Source organism: Pelmatolapia mariae, linkage group LG12, assembly GCF_036321145.2.
Source record: "Pelmatolapia mariae isolate MD_Pm_ZW linkage group LG12, Pm_UMD_F_2, whole genome shotgun sequence".
Classification (NCBI taxonomy): Eukaryota; Metazoa; Chordata; class Actinopteri; order Cichliformes; family Cichlidae; genus Pelmatolapia; species Pelmatolapia mariae.
Window position 1 is genome coordinate 35,283,499 of NC_086237.1, and position 20,648 is coordinate 35,304,146.

The window sequence follows — 20,648 nt, forward strand, 5'->3', positions numbered from 1 at the left end:
ACCCAAATACAGCAGCACTTAGAAAGCAGGTTCCTTTAGCCAGCAGCTAGTGTGCTCATTGGAAATCAGCCCTTCTAGTTTCCAGCCTTCGATGTCATCATTTGAATGTACAACTTCAGTAGTTTTAACTCTGGCACTCACATCTCAAACTAGCTCAAGTTCACACTGCCAGACTCCATTAAATAAAATTGCTTTGACAGTTTGATTTTTAAAATCAAGGATAATTTTTTAAGATGCATTATTAAACTTCATTGCAGTATTTTTCATCATAAAAAAGCTTCCCACCATAAATTTGTAGGAAATTTGCATGTATTTATTGTTAACATAGGCTCATCAGTCGTCATTTAGGACTACAGGAATAAAATTATTTTTCCCCACATTAATGGTGTAGATTTAATTGCAATGTTTGATTTGTCATCATTATGCTGTAATGTTTAGCAGTCAAATATGACTTTTTTACTGCTGCAAAAGCCTTTAGGCAGATACTTCATGATACTGAAAACCATAATCAAAGGCATTAGAATATTTTTGGAGGAAGCAGTATACTTATGATAAACACAAATAGAGCAACAAAAAAATACATTTGTGTATAAAATATAATGAAGTCATAAATGGCTCCACTTCATCAGTTTTAGTTGCAATAACAGTGTGGTTGTTTGAGGGTTAAAGTGTTTCACTGCAACTGCATCTGCAAAAATGTTTTCTTCTGTACATTTTTCTTGCTTGTTTTCTCTCATGTGCTGCTTTTACGTTGCTTCTTATGCACCCCTTAAAAATCAACCAGATCACAGATTCCCCTTTATTAAATTTGATTTTAGTTTTAGTCATCCTATTCTAAAAAGTATCACCTGTTGAAATAACTGGTAGTTTAGTCAGTTTACTAAATTCATACTAACCAAAAAAAAAAAAAAAAACTACAGTGTTTCATGAATTTCAATGTTTTTTGGTTGCAAATTCCATTCCATCCATCCATTCTCTTCAACTTGTACTTATTAGGGCCATTATTAGGGGGCTGTGACCTATCCCAGCAACCACAGAGAAGAGGCAGGATACACCCTGAACAGATCACCAGTCTGTCGCAGGGCTAACACAGAGATACAGACAACCATTCCCACTCTTGTTCCTATAGGCAATTTAGAATAGCTAAACCTAACTAACTGCATATCTTTGCACTGTGGGAGGAAGTCAGAGTACCTGGAGGGAACCCACATAAACATGAGGAGAACGTGCAAACTTCTCCCCGAAACATGGCTGTAAAATGAGGTTTGAGCTTACAGAATTAAAAAGATAAATCCCCAAACATATATTCCTATCACAACTTTAAAGTACCATAAAATTGATGACAATCTTTGAATAATGAAAAATCAAGCTGCATCTAAGATCTGGATCTTTGTCTGGTTTTCAGAAGTCACTAGAAAATGAATTCATCTAAGCATAGGACCCTAATGTATTGATAGCGTCTGTATTTCTTGAACCATGAGATTCTCTGGGAATATGTAGCACCCATCTGCTCAATACATTTTAATACATGAATGTAATTTCAGTTGCTACTTAATTCCTGTCAGAAACCTGTATGTGTTAAATTTAATGTATGTATCTGAGAACAAAGAATGTATAAGCATGGGAGTCCAAAGACTCATACGTAAGAGGTAAAACTATGTATGTACTGAAATGAGAAATATATATACATATATATATATATATATATATATATATGTGTAATTATGAGTCAAAATATATGCATGTGAAAGGAGACTGAAAGTAGCTACAAGCAGAATCTACACATACAATACGTAAAAGGAGAATGTGTGTATGTAAGTGTGACAATTTATAAATATAAAAAGGAAATGGAAATATGTGCGAGTGAAGATTTATGCATGTGAAAAGAGAATATCTTGATGTGAGAGCATCAGAATGGCTTATATGGGCTCTTGTATCAAATGCTGTATCTAAAGTTATTTCCAGCATTTATTTTTCAACTCATCTGCTGTTTTCACTTAAATGCTTCGAAGATAGCTCTACAACCAAAATTCCTGACATTCTAATAGTGGTGATAACACCATATTCTGCTGTATGAAGCACACAGAAAATAGTTTGCATAGCATGTTATATTGGTGGAGATGCGAACAGGTTGGATTCTCCCAACTATTTTTTGCAAGCATTGATCTTCAACATGCAAGACAGAGTAAGGTCAGCTGTGCTGTTGTATCCACCTCTGAAAGACATCAGAGGATTCACTGCTAGACTTGTTGTCTGTATTGGCACACTTTGACATTTTTTTAATGCAAAAACACAAAGAGTGAGCCACAGAAACTGTTCTCTTTGTAGCATGGTGCATTATAAGCTGGCACCATCTCCTCACAGCGAGGGACATGTTTTTATTTTCTGTGTGGAGTCTGCACTGATGTTGTTATGGATTTGCTCCAAAGACCTGCAAGCCAACAGGGCTGAAAGCTCTAAACTGTCCAGTGTTGGGAATCGGAGGCCCTCATATAATGATGTCGGTGATCCATTTGATAGAATGTCAAATTTTGTGTATCCCATGCCAGCAAAATCTCTGCAGATATATACTCAACCCCACCAAAGTGAACACTTGTATGAAGACCACATATTACTACATTTTTGTAGTCTTTTCAGAATAAGAGAGAGCAGTAAATTTGAGATGACTAAGACATTGCATCCATATATAGTTTTTTTTGATGGTGAACAGTAAGAAGTTGATGTGTTGTTACGTAGTTTATAAAGGTAGCTGAAGTAAAGAGCATGTGTGGCAACAATAATCAGAACATGCTGCAGCTTGCTGAGCACTATAATTATGCATTTCCAAAAACCTGTCTCTTCAGATTTCAGTTACACCTCACTCTTTACCTAACACCACTCCAGCTTGTCTCAGCTATAATAACCTGCCAAATGAGCAAAGACTGTTTGGTACCAGTGTGGGCAAGAGCAAAGAGTCTGGATATTGACAAATCATTAGGAAGCCCAAATGAGACAAGCATGAGTGGGTGTAGAGATTTTTCAAGCAGGCCAAGGTGAGGGGATGAAAACCACCAACAACATCAAAAGGGCCCTCCTTACTCATCCTTGGCTGGATGCAATGCATTATAGGAAGGGGAAATAATCAATTTTGAGGTACTTACCGGGGAATATGAACTGTTGCTTGTATTTGAAATAACTGGAGGCTGTGGAAGGCAACAAGAAGAGCTGGAGTTTGATAAAAGTTGGGTAGACTGTCCAAGTTCACATGGCAATTTGTTAGTTTAGTATTCAAAGTCAAATTAGTTTGAACAAATCTATGTCGCAATATCTATTTATTTGAGTTCATAATTTCAACTCAAGGTTTGGTTCTCAATCCCTTCTTTGGCATTTTATTTACTTTTAGCAAAGGAAAATTCTTATTTGAGAAAAAGAAATTAGCTCATAGTTGCAATTACTTAATTTTGCTTCAGCACTGACATTCACTTCAGTCATTAGCATAATTCTTGCATTGCAAAATGCTAAGCTAAAAGAGCTAACATACCTTCTTTTAGCATTGTTATTGTGGGCATGTTCCTATGCACCAAACTTTTATAGGGGAATAGGAATTATATTTGCATTAAATAAAATACCTGTCAAGTTGAACTGTTTCTGTTGCCTTGCTGACTGTGGGGAGGGGTGCAGAGGGGAGGGTGGCGTGGCACTGCTGGGCAAAGGAGGAGCTGGGGAGGAAGGGGTGGAGGAGGTGGTGGATGAGGGGTTACTGCTGGAGTCCGGTTGGTATGGGACTGGGATGTGATCCTGAGAAGAGACAGAACAGATAAACATAAGCACAGGCTTTATTCAGACTTAAGTATTTGTAATTTTAAGGTGAATTTATAGAGTCAAATTTACTAAGTGGGGGCAAATTAGCGTGAGGCTGCAATCGCTAAAAATGCCCCCATGAGAGAGGATAGCTCTGTGGTTGCTCTACGAACAATGAGCTCATTTAAACCACAGTTGAGGTAATGCCCAATGTAATCTACCAAGAGCAGCAAAAATTAATGGAACAAAAATGAGCAGAGCCGATGAGGGAAAGAGTAATGTACTAACCAAAATAATATAGTGTGAGTGCAGGTTGCACACATGTGTTTCTCTCTGGAAACAGCATGGCAATTAAGATAAACAAGAGGCAGCTGAAGAAGAATCAATATGTTTTTGGCAAACTCTGTGGTTAGAAATTCCCAGGGACAGTATGAGTGTATATATGTGTGTCATCGCTGGGTAAATCTGACAACTCAGGTGAAGCACACGATTTCTCAAGTGCATCGCTACCTTACCGCAAACTCTTCTACTTAAAAAAATTGAAATGTGTGTGTTTGTGTGTGCATGACTTGGGTGCATATTAAAGAAGTTGCTGTTTCATGCATCGTTTTTGTTTTCTCTACACAGCCAATTTAAAATTTTGTAAGATTAGACATTCATATAACACACGTAAGACCCTTTCAGCCCCATTAACTGTTGTTTGGCATTAATTGTAGACATGCAATAGATCCCGTGAAGATCTAAAACAACATGTGGCTATAAGTGTGTGCGATGCAGAGAAATACAACACACACAGAAACTGTTTTTATTGTGAGTTTCTCTCCAGAAATGTGACCTAAAACCCCCAAAACTGCAATGTACAATGTTGCAATCTGCAATGAGGCTGTCCACACCTTTCGGTTGCACAATTGACACCGCACATATTTAATAAACACCAACTGTAGCTTTTTTAAAATCACTAAAAGTCAGTTTTATACTGACACAGTTACCAAATCTGGCCCTCAGTTCGTTAATTGTAAAAGGTTCTCACTCTGCTTTATTGTTGAACTCTCTCTCCATCTAACTTGGAGCCTCTAGACTGATTTTCTACCTTCAAGGCAGAACTTTTTATTCATTTCAGTACAAAGTGAACATCAGAGACTTGGAACTTGCCTGACAGATGTAATCCATCACAATGAGCAATGTAGTCAACTTTACTTTTCTGTAAAATGTTTCTCATCTTCTCATCTCATCTTCATTACATCAGATCAGTTCTTCAGCTGAAGATTTTGCAAAAATCATTTCAGACCTAGATGATAGCCCCTGACTAGACTCCATCTAGTTTAAATTCAAATAGTTACTTAATATAATCATTTCATACTGAAGTCTAGTCATCCAAAGACTTGGGTGTAGCATTTTATCACAAATAATTCAATTCATTTGATTTTCAGTGAAGTTCCTCCTGACTTTACAGACTTAAAATCAATTTATAAATTAAACAATTTGGAAATTTAATCCAGAAAACAAGCAAAAAAAAAAAAAAAGAAGTACCTGATATTGATGAAAAATAGACAATATTTTTTTGCTCAGCAGCCAACTGTTAAATCTCAGGTGCCCTTGAAATGCACCAACACGTAGAGATTTCAAACTTTTATCCAAAGAGAATACACCAGACAAAAATTAGGCTTTTCAATATGATGGATCATCTTCCTCAAGCAAGTTTATATAGTTTCTGCTACTTGATTTTGAAAGCGCACTGGATAGAGAGAAATCAATGGATGCCTGGAAGGTGGTAAAGCAACCTGAAGAGTTAGGGAATACTTTGTAAAAACAAAAAAGAAAAATAAATCAGAGCATCTGTAGTTTGTAATAAATGATCAAAGTCTATTGTACAAGCAATATAACAATCAATCAAATGCAGGTTAGACTTTAGCAAGATATCATCATCTCCCACAGAAAAAGATCAACTCTGAAAAATTATATTAAAAAGTAAAGATTGTGTCAATGTGGTATGTGCAGCTCGACTGGTGCACAGCAGATTGTGCACTGCCATATATTTTGATACCTAACGTCATTAATTTAAACTATGATAGAACCACAGTTTGAATTTGCAATTTGAAAGAAACATACAAACGCAAGAAAACTAAATGAATTTAGTTTCCAATTCTTTAAGTAATTATGATATGAACATGAAATAAAATCCAGGGGTTAAATGGTTATTTTTTAATTATAATCACTCCACAAGATAATTGTTCCTAATTATACTTTAAACTTCAAATTACATTTATCACATCTGAGGAAATTAACAGAATTTAGTGATACTACCATTTTACTTTACTTAATACTATTTCAAAGTTTATAACCAAGATTTGAGTTTTGGAAAAGTGAATCTATGAGAAACACAAAACATATGTGCGTTGACAAAACGAACACACTCCAGTTTCTGAAAACCTCAAACTGTTAGACAAAGGTATACATAAAAGCTGTAGCGTTTTGAAGCTCTTACATGTTCACACCTGCCCATTATTTCCTAACAAGCGTGTTTGTTTCACAGTATTTCCAGCATGGTGTTACCACCATGGGAATTTAGTGATAAACTTTTTTCTCTGGAACTGAGCTGAATTTGATAGATGTGCTGGCTGTAAAATATCCAGTGTAGGAAAACAAATCCATCTGTGTAAACATCAATATTGCTGAAGATATTTTCGTACGGTTTCCTGATTCCAAATACACAATGACTCACAAAGCTCCCAAAAATAAATGAAAGCGATATGTAGGACAAGAAATACGCAGATTGTAATACACGGTTTATTTTTTACCCTTACCTTGTTGATTTTGTTGGTTTTGGGGAGCGTCTGACTGATGTGCAGGTCTGTGTACCTGAGCGGGTTGTTGATGTCACATGGCACTGATTCAGTCCGTACCAGACGAGCTACTGCAGAAAGAAAAAAGCATAAAGGAACAATGAAGCACTACGGGAGATTGACATTAAACAATAATTGCCTAACAGCTTTAGGAAAATTAGACAAATTCTTTATCAGACACTGCTTTTAATGTGAAAAAAATGAACAAACTGCCTCTCCTTTAACACCATCCATCTTCTATCTCACACACACACACACACACACACACACACACACACACACACACACACACAGTTAAAACAAATTTCCTTAAGCAAACTATGTCATTAAAAAACTGTCATTTTCTCTTACGAAGGCAGAGAAGACATCTAATTAGTGCTCTTTACCTTGAGTTGTTCCTTGATGATCTTATTTTGAGAAGAAGGAAAGGGGGAAGGCAGAGAGAGGACAAAAGAAAAAAAGAATCTTAATTCTCATTGCAGATAATAGGAATTTCTTCAGTGCTGTCTGTGTCAGTATAAACAGCTCGTGACGCACATTTGTCAAACCTATATGGCTTAATTAATCAGGAGATAGCCTATACCTGCAGAAGCAGTTTCACTTTTACAAATGAAGGCTGAAAAAAAATATAACTTCATTTGCTCAATGGAATCAGATATGTTCAAATATAGTTAATCACGAGAGCTGTAGAGCCATGCCTTCGGATTGCCTAAAAGAAGCGAGAGCTGGATAGCTTCACAAGGCTTGACAAAGGCATTAATCCTGGCTGAGCTGGCTAATAGTTAGGCCTCCCGTACTCTCACACAACGGTTTTAGAAAGCTTGTTAACCATTTATTTATTGCTTAATTATCTGTTAAACATAATAAAATAAAAACTAATAGTCAACAAGTGTAAAATAACATCTTGATGCATGCTCAATCATCCAGATAAGTAAATCCCAAAAGGTTGATTCTGTTCATCTGGATGTCACGTTTTCAGTGGGACAAATGTTTCATCACTCATCCAAGTGACTTCTTCAGTCTCAGCTGACTGCAGGTTTCCCCAACCTTATAATAGTACATTGCACAATGACTGAAACCAGGCCACTGAATGAACAATGGGCTGTAAAGTTAGTTCCTTGATCATTAATATGCAAATTCTCATGGCCATTGATCAACAACTACTGATCAAAGCCTACTGATCAATGGCCATGAGTACCATTCACAGAGAGTTGGGGAATGGCTGCAATCACAGCATTGTAAGATGGCAAAAGATGTACCCTTAGGCCCCCTCCTGGATTCAGAGATGGTCTTTCCCTTTTCACGTAAATGGCCTCCTTGACTCCACGCTCAAACCAGCGTTCCTCCCTGGAACGCTTTCGCCATCTTACAATGCTGACAACTCTCTTTAAATGGTACTCATGGCCATTGATCAGTGGTTTTTGATCAACGATCAACAAAATGTGAAAGTCCGTCAATTTTGTATAAACATAATATCAACATTGGAAATTACATTAAAAAAATACCTTTGAGGGATTCCCGTCCGCCTCGCTGAATGATCAGTAAATGGCAAGGTGGGGCTTCTTTGGTGCATTTGTTGTGGCACTTCAGCCTGAGTATGCACGAAACAGAGAAACTTGATTAGTGTGTGTTTCGTTGTTATGTGGTGTTTATTACACAGCAATAACACCTATGCAAAGTGGGTGGAAAAAGAGACAGATGCAAATTGGAAATTTATTCAAGTAAGCTGAAAACAAAAGGGGTCACTGATGTGTGTCATGTCGAAAAACAATCAAAAGAGACAAAGGGATATAATTGAAAAACAAGCGGGATGGCACCCTAATTAAACAAAGTAATGACAGGAATATAAGCGAATGTGTGGGATTAGATATTAATTACTAATGTGGACACTGACAACAATGGGTAATCAGCACTGACCAGTACTGATACCTACTTGCAGTTTTTACATTTCAGTCCAAACAACATTCCCTTTCCACATACTATGCATGTCTGGGACATCCAGTATTTCGTGGAAAACCTACAAGCAAAAGAAGAGAAAGTGAGATTCAGAAAAAGGGCATCGATTTTTCACTTGTTGCACATCTATATGACATGAAAGAGCTGAGGATTACAATGAGAGGAACACGGGTTTTGACCTTTTGCCTTTCATAACGTTCTCTCATTCTGACAGAAGGCTTTTGGCAAACATATCTCATTCCCTGCCTAACCTTTCTGCAAGGATAATAGATGCCTGAAGAAGCTACTCCTCTGAAAGTGTTTACCTTCCTAATCTCCCTCACCTCCTGATTTAATTTGTGGCCATTTCATTTTCATCTTCCAGTAACACTGTGCGCACGAATAGGCTGTATGGTTTTTACATCAATATAACAATCAGTTTGAGTAACGGGGGTTCACAGGCCTGTGTCGCTGCTGAGGATTCCAACACAGTCTCTTCTACAATAAACAAATCCACAATGTACTTTGGTACCAACAACCAATTCCCTTCACACACTGACTAAGTGGTCTGAGCACATATGTGACTATTGGCTGATGCAATGCCAGCAGTGTGGCTGGCTAATGGCAGGTGACTAATGTAGTCTGACAGAATCAAAATCTCTTTATTATGCCAATTTTTTTCATCAACTGAGAGGCACAACTTACTCCAACCAACTCCACCTGACTGATTTCTTTAGTAGGCTGTCAACTATGAGTGATAATATGAAATTAAGAGCCGATTCTGCTTAAAAAAAAAAAAACTTTCAGCACAGGAGAGGCCCTAAAGTGGTGGGTTATTCACTGTTTTCCTAAATACATTTATCATAACATGCCAACAATATGATCAAGGGCACACTTCTGAAAACTGCAAACTGACATCAAGGAGGCTGCTGGATGGAATAATGGTATTTCTTAAAACCATTAATCACCTTAATCTTCAAATAACAGCTATATACATTACATTTGTGCTCAGTTTGGCTCCATATGAAGATGCTTAGAGCTCCTCTTTCCACCTCACAGACTTTCAACAGGAAAAACACCCACGATCTCGAGGTTGCTAAAATCCTCCAACTAATACTGTAGCTATTGTTTTACTTTTTAGATCATAAGCACCCTGCTTGGAGTCAAGCAGGGTGAGAGAGACAAAGAGAGACAAAGAGAGAAAGAAAACTGAGTGAGTTACACAAGAAGCCCTTTTTAATTGGACTGCCATTCTATCACAGATGTGAGCATATGCACAGAGGGAACCTCATCCACACTCACCCACATATTTTCCTTTAGGCCTACCTGTGTTTTATTGAGTTTCCCAGATCTCTTCGGGGAATCTGTGGGGACCAGCGAGGCACTGAGAGAGTGTCTAGAGATAGAGTGGAAAGGAGAGGGCAAAGGCATGGTTTTTACTTTTTTAAGTCTGTCAGTATGTCTTTCAGAATTGACTAAATGTCTGGTATTGTGTATCACATTTAGCATGTATGGCATTTCAAGGAATAGACTGTTTTTGTAGCAACAAACTGATATTTTGGTGTCAGCTTTAATTAGTTGTAGAGAGTCAAGTTTAATGAGATCCTGTCCTTGTTATCAAGATAGAGTAGGTAGGTAGGTAGTAGAGGCAGAGGGAAAAAAATCAATAGAGCATAGCGTCATGATATTTTGCATGGCAATATCTTATCGATATACTGAAAAAAATCCATATCTTATTATATAAATTGCAAATACAATTTGTTAGTACAAATGCTACAGAATGCTACTCTTGGCTGCTCCCTTATTTACAAGGGGTTATCACAGCAGGTAGTGATGCATGTTTGATTTAACAGAGTTTTACAATGGATGCTCTTAATGACACAATCCCAAATAAATTTGTGTCTCTTCCTGGGGGGCGTTCGCTTGTTAGGATAAATATAGTATTTAAACCACTACACCATAGATTAATAAAATCAATTAAAGTCCACCGGATGGCACTGTTAACTTTTTTCTATTAAGGTTAGCAGAGGTGACAATGTGCCGGATGAAGTTGGTAAAACAATATTATAGATTGGAGAAAGCCAAGAAAGCAGCATCCGTACTTTAACAGGGACGAGACAAAGACGATGGATATGACACATCGCATTTACAAAGTCAAATCTCCCACACCACCATCATATGATAACAATAGCCAAGGACACCAAAGTAAACTTTAAATCAGCTCAAGCAATATGCAGTCAGTATTAAATGAAAAATAGTTTCTACAAAACCTCCTTAGTCTAATAAGGATCTCACTTTTTTCATAAAAAAGGAAAACCTTATTGTATCAGTGGGATGATTAGCTGGAAAAACTGGATTCAAAGCAGAAGAACAGCTGTGTAAATAAGTGATAATCTGATTGTTCTACCAGTTTTTCAGACACTTTAAAAACAGGCAGAATGCTGATGGGGCACCATCTTTGTGTATGGGTGTAACAACAACTGATTTCCAAATACCTGTGTCTCTCAGATCCTTCGTCATTATTGTGCCTATACCAAAAACATCACTAGCTCTGGAACGTTGCAATAATTTAATAGTTTTGAGAACCTCTAATCCTGAAAAATGCCCAAATTTCAAGTCTGGCTCCACTGTTTGATCAGAGCGCATACTGATGTCACTGACTGAAAATCCCTGAACAATCGTGGCTACTGAAATAGAGGTTAATAAACTGCATTACTTTTACCAAACTATGTATTAAGTTTCCATTTATTTGAATTTTGAAGGGGTTTTTTTTCTTGACAATATCATCCTGTCATTTTATTTAACTGATCCCAAATTTACTTTGAGTTGCCTTCTCCCTTTTTTTTAAATTAAAGAAATCGGGCTTTGCCTTGCAACTCCTTTCTCTCTCCTGTAGCTGTTTTAACCAGGCACATTTATTGCAGCACTGGGGCTATTTTCATTAATCCAGCTCTCATATACCATAGGAAGTCCAAATAGGGGCTGGGGATGATAAACTCCCCCACTTTTACACTTTATGCTAGTTATATTCAGATTCTTCCTAAAAGATCCTGCGGCTTAGCTTTAGAGCCACACATAACTTTGGAAAAATTTTCTACTAGCAATATTAACAGTCCATGGTTTACTGATGCCTGGAGCTGGCTTTGAATCTTGACTTCTGAAACCAGAAAAAGTTGAACAATGATGTTTTATCATCATCTTCAAATTCACTGGAGTTTGCAATTGGCATTTGAACACTGTTTGACACCGTGCTGACCTCCTTATTTCTGAGTGGCTGCTTTTCACTGGAAATTCTTCATCCTCAAAGGCCACCTCCAGTCCTGCCACAGAGTTAATCAAGTCAACACCACACAGGTGAGCCAGGTTATACGCCGGCCGATCCATTTGTGCTCCCTCTTCTCCAATAACTTATTCTTAAGCGGTCCAGGAGATGGATAGATATCCCCAGGGAATAGCAATAGCTGATTGTAATGATCAGTGCATTGCTCTGATGCACTTTGTGTTATATTTTAGCATATTACTTTTTCCCCTTTGTTTATCGAAAACAAAGGTTTGTGGCCAAGGCATGCTCTCCATATCCAACACTCTTAGCTCCTTTTAATTGATGGCCAACTGTACTAAGTATATAACAGCTGTAACCACATGAAACAGTATTACCGCAAACTTGAAATTGTTGTAATAGATTAAAACATACTGATGATTAAAAATAAACCATGAGAATCACAACCAGATCTGATCCCCCTGTAGCAATCTTAACATCTGCACTGCACTGTGCTGAGATTTTTAACTGTCTTGAATGTTTTCCATGTGTGAATAATCTCTTATAGAGGGGTGGACTTCAGATTGCTTGGTTTTATAATCCTTCTCAGACTGATAAGCAGCAATAATTGCTTCATTGATCACAAACCATTGCTGATACAGTTCCTCCTTAGCTTCACAGGCATCTGAATGCTCCTCGACATCCTCCAGCAGTGCCTCCACATGTCTGCATTCAGTGAAATTGGACTAGACTAATGCAAACACTTTAGTTTGTCAGGTGCATGCCAAATTTATGACACGTTTTATTAACAGTGTTATTCAGTTGGTCTGTTTGACAGACTGATAAAACAGGTACTGACAAAGTCTGCTTTTGGAGATACAATTTCCAATTGAAAAAGCGATAAATTGCAATATATGTTATTTCAATACTTAGTATATTGCAAAATTTTTAAAACTGCAATACTATTTTATTGTGCATTAAGAACAATGTTAAAATCATATTGTCGAGTCTCTGGTGATTCCCACTTTAAGCTAGATTGGTATCTATGTAGGCAGGTACAGTAAATAAACAGATGAGTATATGAATAGGTATAAATAATAAGTATTGTATGAAACGAGCAAGACTACACAATGTAATATATAATAAAAAACTTCTCTCTAATGCCCGTTGTAACCTTTTGGGATGAAAACAGAATAAGCTGAATCGGTACCACCTGTTTGAATTGTTTGCTGTAGATATCCCTTGATAACCAGGCTACTTTAGTGCTATCTGTAATCTATTATAAAGAACTCTGGCTTAAAAAGATTTTTACCACAAAAACCTTTCACATGGTCCATTAGTGCTTTCAATAACTGAGCAGCCCGATTCATTCATAAGCCACCTCTTAATACCAGGTGAAAACAGCATCCAACACTGAATTGCCTGTGAAGGCGGCTGGATGTGGTAGATATGCATTGAGATGATATCACACTCTAAAGACGTGCTGGCTGCAATAATTCAGTAAGAAAAGAGCAATGCTGAAAAATGCTGACATAGTCAAGGGTCATGGTGGAAAAACCCATAATAAAAGCTCATTTTTGTGTGTTATTTCAATTTCTGCAGAAACTGCACTAATACAAGTCCACAGGTAATTTTCAGTTACACTTTTACCAAAAAACTAAAGAGGAAAAAATATCAAAAAAACCTTATTTTAACACTTACATATTTCTCAGAAGAGTCTATTTTTTTGTTAAAGGTGTTTTATGTTATGATAGGAATGCTAGCTAGAGCAGTCTAAAGCAGACAATAAGGAGCAGGCTGCAGATAGAAAGTTGCATTCCTAATAATTATTTCTAATTTTCAATATTATTTTCACACTTGGCTCTAATAATTCAGCAATTATAAACAGAAATCTGTCATAATGTGTCACAAATGTACATGTCCCACATAGGGAGAATAAATTTGTTTCATAAACACACTACAACTGTATATATGCAGTACTTTGAGATTGTCAGTATACACCAAAACACACTCCCATCTTTCATAATGATTAAAGAATATTTTACACAAAACGTAAAATACATATAATTTTCAAAGAGTCTTTATGCATGTATTCATGATTACTCTCTTTCCTGTGCAATACAGAAGACGGTTAAATCAAATAGGCTGCATGGAAGGAAATAAGCTTGGTTGGTTGCAGTATAATTTTTAACTCATATGTATACTACTAAAAATAATCATGTTTTCATCTTTTACACCCCAAAATTAAATATTTTGCAACAACATGATGGGAAGAGAGTAATTGCCTCGTCAATCTGACATGTGTACACCAAATCCCAAAAATAAATGTCATTTAGGAGTATTTTTTACATAAGCCACTGATTTTCTATTCTAAAATCTTAGGCTGCCTATAAAATATATATCTTATATCTTAAATAATACAATGTTTCCTAATAGTATCATGAGATTAGTTAAGAAAGTCCTGTTATGAAGCCTCCAGCTGAGCATTGTTGTTGTTTCCATCTTGGTATTGTAAAACCAAAGCAATATATTGACACACACTCAGTGCTTAGTCAATGAGAATACCCTAGATAATCCACCTTTTTGACTCTAAAAACAACCACAATTCATGAAAGTTTTATTAAAAATGACTCCCAGAAACTTTTGCACAACTGCAAATGCTTGTGCCACCAGAGCACGAAGAATGAGTTTCAAAGCACTTCCATTTTTTATACTATTTATAGTTACAATGCTCAACTTTTTATGCTCAACTGACTACCAGAATACACATAGTATTTATAGTTTGATAAAGATTTGGGTATCTACTATATAGCTAAGTTCATCCAGTCTTGCTAATAACACCTGCTAGCATTAGCGGATAACATAGCCCTACACCATCTCAGTCAAATACGGTCACTTTTGGCTTAAATAAACCAACATGGTGGTAATCAAATTTCTAACATTAAGGCATCCACATGGAGTTTTACAAAACTCTGTCCTTATCCATTCAAATCTAGTAAGGGTTTAAACATATTGGCATAAGCCTGATACCCAAGTCATTGGCAATGAAGCAAATAAAAGTAAAAAGAAGAAGAAAGTTTTATATTACGCTATTTTTATAATGATTTATATTTACTAAATTACTAGGTTTTCTTTAAGTACATTAACAATTTTCTTAGATTTTTGTTACTCGAACAAGGCGTTTATCACACAAGTTTCTAAATGGCTTAATGTACTTTTAGTAACACTTTTTCAGCACAAGCGACTGGTGTTTGAAGTTTTAATAACTGCAAGTAAGAAAGATAAGGAATCTTATTTTTTTCATCTGTTGATAGGCACAGTCAGTTCTATTAATTCATTACAAGGCAGCAAGTAATCAGCAGCTGTCGACAGTGCTAATGTCATGGCCCTGGTGCCATGAGCATTTCCTGGTTCCTGAAACACCCTTCCTCCACTCCTCCTCCACTCTCTCCAGGGGCTTGGTGTCTTCTCTCCACACTCCGATGCATTGCTCAATTACACTCAATCAACCTGATAACTCAATATAAAGGGAACTGACATCATCTGCTTTTTGTCCCCTTTGTTGGCAACTGGCAGATGATTGGACTTGTCAGTGGTGGGGCCAGAGAGGTTTGTGTGTGGTTTTAACAGCGATGATTTTCTTTAACAAAAATCTTCTATGATCCTGGGACTCCTACAAGAGCAGGTAATGAGCATTTATGTCAAGAGAACACAATGAAGGCAGTCAAGTAAAAGCATAAGCTTAAGACATGACAGAATATTCTGTTTCGAATATGCTTTGCCCTCTACGAGCTGGTGCAGTTGGCTTATGTCTACTAATGTTATAATTTTTCAGTTTCACATTTGATTGTGATAAAATTAGGTATATATTAGATACAGATTAACTACATTAGCATGAAATCCACAGGAACTGTCTCATGATAACAGCCCCCCCTTTTACTGTTCAGAAGCTGATCATTTTAAAGGCAGATGCCCTGTTGGTGTTGCTTCAAATTCAACAAAATCTTTAATTACACAAAAATCAGTGGAAAAGCTTGACTCTTATATTCATTTTTGTTTTTTTTATGTAAAGAAATACATGGAATAAACATGACATGAGCCTCAGCAATGAACTACAGGTGGTTGGGTATACACCTTCATCTCTTTAACAAGGTAAACAGCTTTACTGACCCCTGCTGCTGGGTGGAATCGACAGGTGGCATGTGCAGCATGAGGTCGTTGTGTGGCTGCTATCACTTGTCTGGCTTCTTTCATACGACAATATGAGGTTGCTTGACTGTACTGTTATATATCAAATATATCAGCTGCTCTTGTATTGCTCCATAAGGACTTGCTATACCATTAAGTGTACTAACTTGCACCATGCCTGAGAACCATTATCCCCTATCACTACTCCCCTGCTGCAGTTACAATGTCCTATTGATCCAGGTCGTAATAACCTAAAGTTTGTTTCGGCATTACAGTTTTTGTCCGGGTCTAATGTCACAACTAAACACACATTTGTTACACTTAGAAGTAGTCGTGCTATCTCATGACGAATGAAGGTGAAATAAACGCAGAGAAGTTTTAAAGACTCACACACAAACAGAACACTTGATCAGTAAACAGAAAATTAAACTAATTAAAAACTGAAATTGAGCATCTGCGGAGGTGCCACCATATCCAGGGAGGAACAACAAAGTTGAAGCAATTTGACAGGGGTAAAAGAGCACATGTCTGCGTACGTGGTCACACATGGGTGACATCTAGTCACCTGACGAAACTATCAAAACTTTGAAAAATCCAAAACCATCATAGAAATATAAACTAGGATCCATTCTTTCTAAGTGTTTGCTTGTGTGTGCTTGTGTGTGTGACAGATGAGCCTCCAGGAGCTGACAAACCCCAAGGCGCCAGACAACAGTGTCCTCCTCCATCTTCTCTTATTGGCCTCAGCCTAATTAAGCTGAGGCCTTCCGTCCCCCTCCTCCACTTGCTTGTCATATGACACGCGTCAGGCCATGGGGTTGAGCGTGTGTGTGTGTGTGTGTGTGAGAGAGAGAGAGAGAGTGGATGTGTATGTGTGTGTCTATTTTTATGAAAGTTAAAAAGAAAAATCTAACTACACAGAGTCGCAGGGATACGTGTTTCTCTTTGTCCGTGGGTTAAACAGATGGGGCGGGTGTGTGCATGTGTGCAGAGATAAAGAGACTGCTCAAGTCTAGGAGCCTACTTACAGCCAAATATAGTTCATTTGACGTTAGACTGAGATGCCTCTCTACCTGATTGACTGAACGCTAAACACTGCTATTCCCCATAGAGAAGAAATTTTTACTGTGGGTAGAGGAGAGAAAAGTGAAGCGAGCGACAATTGAAAAACACAGAACACAAACAACATGAAAAAAAAATCAGACACAAATTCTAATCATTCTCATTGTCAATGCTATTACCAAATCATCTCACCCACACCTACTCTCATCATTTTCAGAATTATCAAGGTCGTAGAGCTCAATGGACAGATTGCAGCACTTTGGCAGTTTGGATAAAAGCTTCAATCAAATGGTTGAATGCAATCAACGGCACACATAACTGGCACAGTACAATCAAGAGATAATCAATAGCTTACGTCTGGAATACCAAACAAATACAGCAGAACACACCATTAGAACAGACAGTTTCTATGAGAATGTCAAGCATGTTTAACAAGATAAGGGTCTGACATGAGGGTATACATACAACGGACTGGGCAGAGCAGCAGAAAAAGTCAACGGGACTGTAAAACTGTGTGGGTGTTTGCTGCATAATGTGCTGCATTATTGTACATGAGTGTTATAGGAGTGACATGTTGCACACTCCATCTTATTATTCCCCAAAAATTACACAGTTGAACAAAGTATTGTAATTGTTTGTGGTATAGCACAAGACATAAATTAAGGAAGGGGTGGTATTTTTTTTTCTTTTCTATTCCCATGTGACAAAAAAAACACACAAAAAAAAACGAGGAACAGGAGAAAAGCAAGGTTGCACAGTTGCTATGACAACAGCAACACGCCGATCTGGCTTTTTTTTTTCTTTGCAAAAAAAACATATACATATATATATATGGGTGTGTGTGTTAACATCTTTGATAAACAAGAACACACAGATACATAACTGCAAATAGCATATATGCACATGCACAAAAGCTGTGATACACCGACAATAGCAATCACAGCGCTGGAAAAACAACAATTATCTTGAATGAAACAAGTATCTCAACACTGCCTTATAGATGGTGGGAGTCTTTTAAGATTGCCGGTTTAAGCATGCCAGTGAGGCAGAGGGAGGAGGGATGGGAGAACAGATGATGCCTGGAGGTCTTATGGCTCGGTAAAGACTTCCTCAGTTGGAGAACTCGAGCTTCTTGGAGCATGCAGACAAGCAACCCAACCAACAGGCACAGCATGTTTTAGTAGTGAGGCAAATCTTAGCCAACAAAAGGCTTTCAGGTTCCACCCTATGTCCCTATGCACACATGTTAAGGCCCATTGCTTTTGGAAAACACTGACAGCAACAGCTATTTATTGGAGTAAATACAAAAATTTGCTGAGCAAACTGAGCCCTTATGCCCCCCCATGTGCCACTCTATCTTATATCAAATTGAATAAACAAAGTAAATTAGGGGAATGCTTCTGTGGTGCACATATCACTCTGTAACTTAAGATAACTTTAGAGGCTTTTCTCAATTTCTCAAAATCTGTTGTTTTTGTTACATTATCCTGCTGGCTAGTTCTCTATTAAACCATTTTGTTTAGATTAGCTGAGCTGTCAGTTGGATCTTTTGTACACACAGTGTTAAGAAAGACTCCTCTGACTTGTGGCATTTCTTTCTAACACCTTTGAGCTAATATAAAGCAAGGATCAGTCTGACACTAACTAACCAGTGTTTATGAACCCATCTTCAGAGTTTCAGGGTAAGGCCTCGATGAGAAAGTTTTAAGCCAGATTGAAAGTAAATTAGGTCCTGCTAACAAACTTTTACAGTCTGGAAAGCAGTTTTTACTTAGTAGTCTGATGGTACAGGACAAGACAATTAAATCAAAAGTTATTACATAGTTTTAAACAACAAACAAACAACAAACAGTAGGGGAGCATTGGTTGAGAGGCCAAAAACAGATACACAGCCACACTTACAGCAAATTTTAGAATTACCAGTTAACCTTGCATGTCTGCAGACTGTCAAAGAGAACATACACATGCAAAGGGGAAAAAAATTGCAGTCAGGGAAACAAATATGTATTAGGGAAAAATGGCACTGCACTACTCTACCTTCTTTCAATGCTGTATTTATTTTTTTTATTAAAATATTCTGATTTTGTGGTTTTGATCAAGAATAAGAACAATTGTTTATAAACATGTGGTTTAGTAAGTTTTACTAGCCACAAAGCAACAAAGTGATGACTCTCCAAGCCTGAGTCATCATGTCAACATCTGTCTTTTCAGTTTCATGTACTAATTTCCTAGAATACTGAACTGAGACCGACTAAACTGTTCTTCTTAGATAGCCAGTTTTCCTCACGCTGTTTTAATTTCAGTGGTTATTTAGAGCCCTTATCTATTTGCCAATTCTCAAAGGGACCTCCATTGTGGTACCACATTTGGTTGCTAGGAGATCTGTGACGCAACACGCAACTGCAAAGCATCTATGCAAGGTTAGGCAGAGTGGGTGACGTCACTGGCAAACATGTAGAATTAAAAAGAGTGAGTTGTGTACCAAGCACATGAACATTTAAGCCATTTATATCCACAAGCACACACTCTCAGACTCCCACACTCTCTATCCCTCCCTCTCTCGTTCCATCTTACTCACGCACAAATACACACATCAGTTTTGCAGCCGGCGTGTGTTTTGGTCCATTGCCAGCGCTTGTACTGGATCTCCAAGTGGACACAAGGCATCATCACAAGCCAGAGAGTCTATCTAAGCCAACTGTGTGAACTCAAAACAGCCTGAGGCACTAGAGGTGAGCTGCCCATACAAAAATGTCCCTCTGTGGCTATCATAACTTTTCAGATTGGACAAACAATGACTTATCATACCACCTGGAGCAAGAACGAGAGCTCAAGAAAATGAACTCTCACTGGCATAGCCATTCTAATGTTTATTGCGTGTAGGTGTTTGGTTATATGTAGTGTACGTGTCAAAACGTCAGTAAATACTTTCACTTTTTAGAAGCAAGAATTTTCCCCTTTTGTTCTTGTTTCTCTGTTTTTTTGAACGGGCATCGGTGGATAATGAAGTTGCAGAACCCTGGGCACAAATGTTTGCTTGGCAAGAGCCACTTGTTTTTCAGTAATTAGACATAATTTAGAACGGGATAAAATAGTTCATCATCAAATCATTATAGAGACCTCACCGGATAATGAAAAGAACCCATCACAATACAACTTCAAATGAAAATAAAGCAGACTTTTATCTTTTTTTTCCCCCATCAGGAAAACTTTCTGCAACAAGATAAAAAAAATAAACTTCTTTAAACCAGCAATCACACTTACGCTGTGTTCTCTGGGTCCAAAGAAGCAACATTACACTTTCACAGCTGTTTGTTATGTTGGCAGTTCAGCTATCCTGGCGATAATGTGAGGTTACAGGAGTTTATGCGCTAATAGAGCTTTTTCACAGCAGACATTTTGGCATACCACAGCATGAAAAGCACAGCTGTGATTAATACTATAAATGATGAGTGCCTTCCATTTAGGTGAGCCAATTCCAGAGTCCTAATAATGACCATGTTGGCATTGCTTTCTGACTCAGTTACTAAAACCCGACTGCTTTAAAAAAAACAAAAAAAACAAACATTATTTCACCTGCC

At 37.5% G+C, this 20,648-nt stretch overlaps 1 protein-coding gene across 2 annotated transcripts in view; it reads right to left on the reverse strand.

Moving 5' to 3' along the window:
• ksr2 (kinase suppressor of ras 2) overlaps positions 1 to 20,648 on the reverse strand; it is a 111,590-nt gene that overhangs the window by 25,126 nt on the left and 65,816 nt on the right. For both annotated transcript variants that reach the window (XM_063489889.1, XM_063489888.1), the window contains 7 exons: positions 9,885 to 9,954; positions 8,557 to 8,640; positions 8,129 to 8,214; positions 7,010 to 7,030; positions 6,585 to 6,694; positions 3,609 to 3,777; positions 3,141 to 3,182 (listed from right to left, as the gene is read on the reverse strand). In XM_063489889.1, coding sequence (XP_063345959.1) covers positions 3,141 to 3,182; positions 3,609 to 3,777; positions 6,585 to 6,694; positions 7,010 to 7,030; positions 8,129 to 8,214; positions 8,557 to 8,640; positions 9,885 to 9,954 — 582 coding nt within the window. The remainder of the gene's footprint in view (positions 1 to 3,140; positions 3,183 to 3,608; positions 3,778 to 6,584; positions 6,695 to 7,009; positions 7,031 to 8,128; positions 8,215 to 8,556; positions 8,641 to 9,884; positions 9,955 to 20,648) is intronic.